Source organism: Stegastes partitus, unplaced genomic scaffold (genome assembly GCF_000690725.1).
Source record: "Stegastes partitus isolate 25-593 unplaced genomic scaffold, Stegastes_partitus-1.0.2 Scaffold1980, whole genome shotgun sequence".
Classification (NCBI taxonomy): domain Eukaryota; kingdom Metazoa; phylum Chordata; class Actinopteri; family Pomacentridae; genus Stegastes; species Stegastes partitus.
In genome coordinates this window covers 60,163-70,180 of record NW_007579711.1, presented here as the reverse complement: position 1 = coordinate 70,180, position 10,018 = coordinate 60,163, and the positions used below count along the sequence as shown (strand labels likewise).

At 43.8% G+C, this 10,018-nt stretch overlaps 1 protein-coding gene across 1 annotated transcript in view; it reads left to right on the top strand.

Moving 5' to 3' along the window:
- Positions 1–10,018, top strand: part of LOC103373434 (glutamate receptor ionotropic, delta-1-like) — a 109,231-nt gene that overhangs the window by 43,293 nt on the left and 55,920 nt on the right. The window contains exons 5-8 of the mRNA XM_008303320.1: positions 3,438–3,539; positions 7,609–7,731; positions 8,149–8,223; positions 9,594–9,936. Of these exons, the coding sequence (XP_008301542.1) occupies positions 3,438–3,539; positions 7,609–7,731; positions 8,149–8,223; positions 9,594–9,936 (643 nt within the window). The remainder of the gene's footprint in view (positions 1–3,437; positions 3,540–7,608; positions 7,732–8,148; positions 8,224–9,593; positions 9,937–10,018) is intronic.

The window sequence follows — 10,018 nt, the reverse complement described above, 5'->3', positions numbered from 1 at the left end:
CTCAGCTCTGAAACTTCTCATCCAGTCAGGAACCAGGACCGACTTTGTTCGGTTCCGAGTTATTTTACGATCACATGTAATTAAAGCTGTTGTCGTCGGCAGCTTTAATAAACTTACGTCTGACAGTCGCATCATCATTAGCGGAGCGACTTGTTGCCGTCGTGTTGCTATGTGACCCAGGCCGACTGTTTACAGCTTCGCACGGCGACGAGTGGGCGGCGTTCAGCTTAACGATGTAATTAAGACGTCCTGTCAGAGATTACGGCGCGCTAACCGTCCACCAGAGCTAATCAGCCGCCGCTCTTCTCTAATGTGACAGTGACCCGCTTTTATCCCGTCGCTCTTCCTCCGTGTTCTCACGCCGACGTAAACCGATTTGTTTAATCACACCGAGTCGTCGTCAGAAGGCCTCGCCAGGAACCAAACCGATGCGGTGCGGATTAATGGCGGCGAGGCGATCGCTGCCTCCCCGATCAATAACTCTGTGTGTGTGTGTGTGTGTGTGTGTGTGTGTGTGTGTGGATGCAGCAGCTCCGGCTAGCGCTCAGCCTGGGTTTTGTGTGTGTTTTTGTGTGTGTTTCCATGGTGACAGGGATGGTCTTTAGCAAAACGACAAAAAAAAAAAAGTGAGGCACGAGCAAATGCGGCGGCGTTGTGAGCGTGTGCAGGGAAACGCCGGCTCTGATGGCAAACACCTGGTTCAGGAATGCAGACAGTCGGCATGAAGCAACCGAGCAGCAGCTTGTTTCCCTCCAAGAGACGGTTCCTGATATTAAACGTCTGCCTGCAGCTTGTAGCACATCGAAGTCACTTCATCCGTGTTTTAAAATAGTCCTGAAACGAAGCATTTGGACCAGATTGTATTTTAAAAAGTAAAAACATGGTAAAAGATTTCACAAAGCAGGAAGAAGACGACAAAGAACGCCCAAAATGGGACAAAATATGATCTAAAAAGATGAAAATAACCCATAAAAGGAAAAGAAAAAACCCTTAAGTGGCAAAGTCTGATTAAAAAGGTCCACAACAAGACAAGAAATAAGAAATAAACCCACAACAATCACCCAGAATACAACAAAACAATCACAGAAATGTGTCGCCGTTAAATAACTGGCGAAGAGATGGTTCCTGATATTAAACAGTCCTCTGAAAAAATACTCCAGAAACGAAGCATTTGGACCAAATCCTGTTAAAAACAAAATGAAAAACTGAAAAATGTTAAAAGATTTCACAGAGCAGCAAGAAGACGACGACAAATGACCCAAAAAAAAGCACAAAAATGACCAAAAAGGGGACAAAATATGATCTAAAAAACATGAAAATAACCCATAAAAAGAAAACTGAAGCCTAAGTGACAAAGTGTGATTAAAAATGGACCAAACAAGACAAAAAATTACCAAAAAAAACACAAGAATGACCAAAATGGGTCAAATTGTTTTTTAAAAAAGACAAATAAGAAAAATGACAAAATATGATTAAAAAGGAACCAAAACAAAACAAAGAAAACTAAAATAAACCCCAAGAATCACCGAAAATACAAGAAAACGATCACAGAAATGTGTCGCCGTTAAATAACTGTGCTGCAGGTTGTTTACCTCCAAGAGATGGTTCCTGATTTTAAACAATACTCCAAAAAAATACCAAAAAAAGAAGCATTTGGAGCAGATTATTTTTTTTTTTTTAAAAAAACAATAAAAATAAAAAACAAAATGTTAAAAGACTTCAGAGCAGCAAGAAGACAACGAAAAATGACCCAAAAGAGACACAAGAACGACCAAAATGGGACAAAATATGATCTAAAAATGATGAAAATGAAATAGAAAGAATAAAAAAACCTGCAGTCTGATTAAAAAGGGATCAAATCAAGACAAGAAATAACGAAAACATCCCCAAAATGACCCAAAATACAACAAAACAAATCAGAAAAATGAGAGTTTATCAGGCAGAAATTGTCAAAACACAAAGAATGGTGATATTTTCTACTTTCTGACGGTCCTTGAATGTGTCGTGTGGTCAGAATCAGAAGCTTTTTGTCGCACACACAGCGTGATGAATGAAACTGTGGTTCACAACAATGACAAGACAGGAATAAACACAGAAGTCTGGATCTGAGAAGCTCAAACAAAATATGTCAAAGTATAAAAGTACTACGTAAATAAAAAGTACCGTGAACAGAGACAGACTTCCCTAAACCGAGTGACGAATTAGGAAACAGTTTAAATTAGAACATTGTACATGTGATGGTAATAAACCGAATCCCAGCCTCAGATTAGGAGGTTTCATCTAATCTGAAGCTGATTGTGAGATGAAGTCCAGGAGCTCTGACTCCGCTGTGATCAGACGTCCAGAGGTTTCAGGTTTCCTCAGAGCCGAGAGCAGAAGGTGGAGGAGACGTGTTCACCTGGTTAAAGACACGACGACTGATTTCAAACAGAGACGTTTCCACGGCGGCACTGAAAATCTAAAGAATAGTTTAAACTCAGGGCAGGAAACATCACAAACCAGATAAAAAGTCTTCCTGTTGTGTTGCCTTCATGTGACGTCGTCATCGTTCACCTTCAACCGACCGCTCTTTGTTTTTGTTTGCGCCACACAGCTGCTCAACGGAAATAATCCTGAGTTATGGTTCGACATCATCCATTCAGGTTTCTGGGCTGTTCATTAGAATAACTTGACCTGTCTGTGAAACAAGCTGCTTCCCAGTAAAGCTGATGAAAGTCGGCTTCAGACCTCTGATGGTTGTTGAAGGTGTGGTTCTGAAGGTTTGACATGTTGGGGCTTAAAGTTGTGACCTCATGGACGTATACTCAAATAAAGCTGTTTACTTTCTTTATTTAGATTTTTTTGTGACGTATGACTTGTTTTTCCCTCAGAATCCAACGTCAGACCCACGTTAGCGTGTTGTGAGGCTACAGAACCCTGGTTCTGATCCTCCGGCCCGTTTAATGGGACTCACACACGGACTCTGTTTCTGTACAAACCGGATGAACTCGGAGCTCTTTGAGTTCCTGAGAGGGATGCTGGAGGCTTTCAGAGATGCAGGAGGTTTTTGTTTTGTTGTGTTTTTTTAAACCTAATTAGGTCAGGTTGGTTTTTGTGTGCGGCTCAGAATGCGATGAATGGGCTGAATGGAGGCGGCTGGAGTGGGCTGCTGGCACGCCGCGTACACCTCTCTTAATTTCATCCTTTTGCTGGCCTTGTTCTCGTCTCTTTGTCCCGCTGTAATTTGCAGCAGCAGCGCTCTGCCAAAGCCGACGACGCCGCCGCTGAATAAATTGTGAAATTGCGGCCCGTGAGATGTGCAGCGTCGGCTTAATTGACGGGTGTTCTGCCCGATGCTCCACCTCTCTTTGTTCCCTCCGAGGACCTTTGACACGCCACAAATGAAATGATTAAAACCCAGCCGTTTGTTTACCGTCTCCTCTTCTTGCTCCCTGCAGCTGGCGACGTGGGACTCGGTTCACGGCCTCAACGGCAGCCTGAAGGAGAGCCGGATAGAGAACGGGATGCAGGGAGTGACGGTCAAGGTGGTCACTCTGCTGGTAGGTGTTCACCGCCCACAGGCCGGCAGGTAGAGCAGGAAAACTACCAAGAGTTCAGTCCTTCATCCTGCATCATGTGGAGAAGAACTAAACTGAAAAACCAGGTTGTGAGAGTTTATAATGATGGAAAAGGACTAAAGTAGGTTAAAATTTGTGAAAAATTAGTCAAAAAATGTCCCAAAAGTTATCCAGAATTAGTTTAAAATGTCCAACAGAAATCAAATTGAGTCCAGAATGACTCAGAAAATGACAAAATGAACAGAAACCTGCCTACTTTTACTAAAAAATGATCTATAAAGGTGAAATGTTCAGTCCTTCATCCTGCATCAGGGCTTCATGTGGAAAAGAAACGCCAGAGGAACTAAAACCTGATTGTAAGACTTTATAATGATGGAAAAGGAGTAAAATTGGTTAAAACTAATGAAAAATGACTCAAAACTTTTTCAAATAAGTAAAAATTAGTCAGAAATGCAACAAAATGTGTCCATTATTAGTTAAAAATGATCCAAAAATCTATCAAATTGTGTCCAAAATGGCTCCAAAAATTGTCAAAATAAACAAAAACCTGCCTGTTTTTACTAAAAAAAAGAAATGTGGAGAAGAACTAAACTGTAAACCTGATTGTGAGACTTTATGAGGATTGAAATAGTTTAAAATTCATGAAAAATGACTCAAAATTTGTTCAAAATGAGTAAAAATGAGTCAGAAATGTCCCAAATGTTGGTCATAGTTAGTTCAAAGTGTCCAAAAGAAATTAAATTAAGTTCAGAATGACTCAGAAAAATAATAATTTAAAAACATCCAAACAAATGTTTCCCAAAAAAGATTTTTTTAAAGAAACAATTAATCAAAAATGCCTCCAAAGGGAATCCGTGATGTCCAGAATGAGTCAGGAAATAATAATTATTCAAAACAATCTGTCTCCATTTACTCAAAAATAAATTAAATGTTCATCCGTTTATATATTTTTGTTTATTTGTGTTCACAGGAAGGTGATCAGACTAAATGTAAACTGTCATTAATTGATAAACATTAAATAAATAAACAACATTAATAATAAATAAAGCTGAATGTCACGGCCGTCGGTCCAAAGCTGACTGAAGCTAATTGATCGTTTTAACGACCTTTTTTGATGCAGACACTAAAAAGCTTCTGATACGAGTAAATAAAACCTCACGTATGTGCAGAATCCACTGTGACACAGAAACAGTTAAAGTTAAGGGACGGTTTAGCTCCAGATGTTCAATGATCAGAGTAGAAGTCCTGTATAGATGGACCAGAACCTGCAGGACACACAACAGAATAAACAAACCAAACAAGGTGGATGCCACACATCCAGCTGTATGAGAATATAATAGGAGATGAATTAAAATGCAACAGAAACAATAAGAACAGAACAAACTCAGAATGGACCTGAAGACCTGAAAGAAGCTTAAAAAGAGGAAACAGAAGTTTGGTTTAGTTGAACTTTTATCACATTTAAAAGCTAAAAATCTGCATAACTGTCGTCACAATAACACAGTAGAGTCACAGTGAGTCTGAACCTGGACACCTTGTGATGCTCTCTGTGGGTGAACATCATGTGTTCTGTCTCATGGTGATGATGTCATGGCTCCTCATGTGGCCCAGATGACCTGGAATGGAGGAAGTAAGAGGAGATCTCTGTGGTCTCCCTGATGTTGGCAGACCTGGAGGAGGGAAGCTGCAGCTCCTCGGGGGGTTTCTGGGGTTAAACATGAGTCTAATTCCTGCTCTAACAATAATAATCCAACAGTCCACAGCAGAAAGTCCACTGGAGCGAACCCACAGGAGGACAAATCTCTGGGTCAATACGTAGCCGCCACTCTGTCCGGCTCCGCCAGGCTTCCTATCAGCGCCTCTCACTGCAGCCAAAACTTTCCCCCTTGGTTTTTTTATTTCTGTCTTTGTGGCTTCGATCCAACACCTCAGCGCGATTAGTTTAGGAGATACCGGCGGCGGCGGCGGCGGCGGCGGCTCCTTCCTCCGGCGCTGGCGAAGCAGCGAGGCGACGCTCCTCCAACCAGGCGAGACTAATACCTCCAACCTGCGCTTCATCCCCTGCAGCTGCAACACGTCCAGGTCTGGGAGCTGCAACGCTTCACTGTCCAAACTTTCTACCTGCAGCCTGCTGGATTACCGAGAAACTTTCACCTGGTCGTCATCAGACGCTGTGAAAACCTCCCCATGTGTACATCTGCAGAGGCTGTAGCTGCTCCGACTGGTCCTCAGATGTCAGTACGTTATGTCAGGAACGTGATTTATTTAGTTTATTGTTGTTCTCTGCACGTTGTCGATGTTATAACCTGTACAGCAGCATCGCCTGAATGGTCAACGTCTCAGTAGTTAACAGGTCGTCGGGTCTTTCCTCCAATGAATCATCAAGAACTTAGATTGATAGTAGAAACTCAAAGTGAAGCTAAACTGAACCAAGCTAACTGATCCAACATGGTTCTGACGTGAGTCGTCCATCTGCACGTCTGCATCATGGCTCCACGTGGAGAAGAATCGCCAGAGGAACAGAAAAATCTGATCGTGAGACTTTATAAGGATGAAAATGTGTTGAAATTTGTCCATAAGTAGTTAAAAGTTGTTAAAAATGCCTCAAAAGTTGTCGACCGTTCCTCAGAACTGGTCCATCAGTAGTTGAAAATGATCCAGATTGTGTCTAAAATGACAAAGAAAATAGTAAAAAATGAGAAAACCTGCCTGCAGTTACTTCAAAATTGTCCAAATTTGTTTAGAATGACTCTAAATAGTCCCAAAGCTGTGATCAGTGAAGCTAAACTGAACCAAGCTAACTGATCCAACATGGTTCTGACATGAGTCGTCCATCTGCACGTCTGCATCATGGCTCCACATGGAGAAGACCTGAACAGAGGAGGAGAAACATCTCACTGAGAGACTGGACAAAGATGGAGAAGGATCCAGAAGATCAGTGAGCAGCTAGAACCCAGTGCAGCCCAGTGTGAGCAGGAACCAGGAGGTCCAGAAGGAGCCACAGCAGCACTGATCAGGGCTGCAGTGGTCGTCCTCCTACAATGACTCCACGGACAGTCAACTACTGTCACTATGGAGCTGTGGACACCAGACAAAGGCAGCTGCTTCAGACTTGGCACAGGGCTGATCAATGGAGACCAGAGTTAGTGTGAAGCTCACACAGTGTGAAGGACACTTCAGAACATCAGCCTCTATGGACGGAGGACCAGAACTAAACCTGGCTGCTGCTCACAGCTAAACTTCCACATCAAAGTTCACCAGAGAACATGAACAGAAGCCTGATGGATGCTGGAGAACATCCTCTGGTCAGATGGAGATCAATGTGTTGGGCTCACATGGAGTCCAGATGTTTGGTGTGAACCTGACCAGGACCACCACAGTGGATGCATGGTCCTGACAGTGAAGCACGGAGGTGGCAGCATCATGATGTGGGGCTGCATGAGGGCAGAAGGTGTTGATGACGTTTCTAGAAGCTCCATGAATGTCTTAGGATGAACCAGGATACTGGCTGACCAGATGAAGAAGAGGAACATTCCAGCAGGAGAACATCTAGAGAACAACATCATCAGGAGCTTCTACTGAAGAGCAAAATGAAAACTGGTGGACACATGACGTATGGGGAAACTTTATAGTAAAATGTTAGTTTTTAGTTCGACATCAGAGACGTCCTGTTTGATTTAGAAGTAATCTGATTACTGTAGGGTGGTTGACGTGATGTTGCTGCTGTTTACGTGAACAAACGTGAAGCGGTGAGAGGAGCTGATGTTCAGGCTCCTGGTGCATTCACAGTCTGACGTTTTATTCTCATCGTCTACAAGTGGAAGAAAAAGTTTGAGGACTTTCTACTGAACTGCCTCCACGGCTGCTCCTCCTCTGTGCTGCTCTCGTCTGGGTTTCCTCTCAAAACTTCAGCTCTCCGTCTTTGTTTTCGGCGCCTCGCTCGCAGCCGTGCTTTGTTGAGCGCGCAGCGAAGCGGCGCTCGGCCTTTTTCTCCGGCGCCGACTCTTTCATCCTCCCGACGCCCCGTGACTCTTTGTCTCGCTCTCTGCAGGAGGATCCTTTCGTCATGGTGGCGGAGAACATCCTGGGGCAGCCCAAGAGGTACAAAGGCTTCTCCATCGACGTCCTGGACGCCCTCGCCAAGATCCTGGGCTTCAAGTACGAGATCTACCAGGTGAGGCTCCCGGGTTGCTTCAGGTGTCGTCAAACAGCCCCGTGCTGGGGTAGAAAGTTAGTCTGGATGATGACAAATTACACTTTAGTTTCTGCAGAGTGCTCCAGACTTTGTTCAGCTGGATGGAGGTTTCAGTTCGATCACTAGCTTCCTGCACTGGTTCATCATCACAACGTTTTCTGTTTCTGTGTTTCTTTGAAGCTTCCTCTCACCGAGCCGTCTGAACGCTCGACTGCATGTTTTACCAAAGCAACACCTTGAAGCCTTTCTCTGGTTATCGATTAAACCTCTGAACGCTCGGCTCTGCGTGTCAGAGTTACATATTTAGAAGTTTTCACCATGAAAGTAATCTCTTCCTGCCTCAGAAAGTCTTTGCGCTGCGTTGCATCAGCGGACTGTATCCGTCTCTCCTCTCAGGTCGCCGACAGTAAATATGGATCTCAGCTTCCCAACGGCTCGTGGAACGGCATGATCGGAGACCTCATCAACAAGGTAAGGCCGCTCCGTTCACCCATAGCTTAGTTAAACCTCTGATCAGGTTCTGGGGTTCTTTGTTCGTGCTTCTGTCATCGATGGACGTGACATAAAGTAATGAACAGTTTCATGTCTTACCTTTTGGTCACTTTACGTCTTTAAAACTATTTTCCAAAACAAAAAAACAGAAAAATGTACTTAAAACATTTACATTTTTACATCCCTGCCAACTACGATTCACACGTTAGCGTGACGGGAAGCATAAAAAACATGGAAAAACCTGAACTCAATACATCCAAATAGTTCTATTATGTGCTGTTTACTTAAACACTTCCCTGAATATTCATCCGGTGACTGTTGGTTGCAGCGGAGTCACTTCATGTTTCTTGGCTGCGACGGAAAATGCAGAATTTTTTGCTTTTTACACGATATGGTTTCTGCAAAGAGCAAAATTTTGTCAAACTTTTAAACGAGACATATAAATGAAGTGGTTTTAAAGAAACAACCACCGATCTGACAGAAGTTCATCCTGATTCCAAAACCTGCTGGAAGTCAAAGTCAGGATTATTTCATCATTTGAACTTGAAGTTTTTATGAAACGTTCCCTCAAGATGACCAACTAGTGATTATTTAAATTTAATTGAATAATCTGCTGATTATTTTCTTAACTATTCAGTTGTTTGGTCAATAAAATGTTAGAAAATGGTTAAAAAAGTCCATCAGTGCTTCCTAAAGTTCACGATGACCAACGACAGTCTGTTTACAGCCACAGAGGAGGAACGAAACCAGAACATATCCACATTTAGGAAGCTGCAGTCACTGAATTTAGACTTTTATTTATTAAAAAATGTGTTAAACTGATTGAATATCGAAATAACTGATCATTAATTTAATAGTTTTGAGCTAATTGATCCATCGTTGAAGCTGCAGTTTGATCTTTAGCCTCTTGAACAGCAGAAAACGACAAAAACCTCCAACAGAATTCCTCCTGATTGTAAAACCAGGATTTATTCATCCGTCTGGATTAAACTGGAACATTTCCAGATGGAGTTTGGTTTGTTGGAGGTGAATTCTGAAAACAATTTCTTTGTCTTTGGCTTCGATCTGATTGTTTTTTTTTCTGACAAAACTGAAAGTAACTGGTTGTTTTTGTCGAGAGCTGCTGGAGAACTGAACATCTGAGGAGTCGTTCTCTTTGTAAATGGAGTCATTTTGGTGAATTAAAAGAATAATGTGACTCTTGAACCTGCTGGCGGGTTTTGGGTCCATTTGGTTGAACGTCTTCGTACCAGAACTCCAGTGAATCTGCAGGATGAGTTTCAGCATCAGCAGCTCAGACATATTTACCAGTTTCTGAATGCTCACCTTCCTGCTTCCTGTCGCCCCAGAGGGCCGACCTGGCGGTGTCGGCCATCACCATCACGCCTGAGCGGGAGAACGTGGTGGACTTCAGCAAGCGCTACCTGGACTACAGCGTCGGCATCCTGCTGCGGAAGCCCGAGGAGAAGATCAACATCTTCTCGCTGTTCGCGCCCTTCGACCTGGCCGTGTGGGCCTGCATCGCCGCCGCCATCCCGGTGGTGGGCGTCCTCATCTTCCTGCTCAACCGGCTGCAGGCGCTGCGCTCGTCCTCGTCCCAGAACGGGCCGCCGGGCCAGCCGTCCAACGGCGTCGGCTCGGGGACGCTGCACAGCGCCATCTGGATCGTGTACGGGGCGTTCGTCCAGCAAGGTGAGAGGAGCACAGCGGAGGAGACCAGGGAGGAGGAGATGAGCTCCTCAGGAGTCAGCTGTGGTGTGGAAGGGCTGCAGCT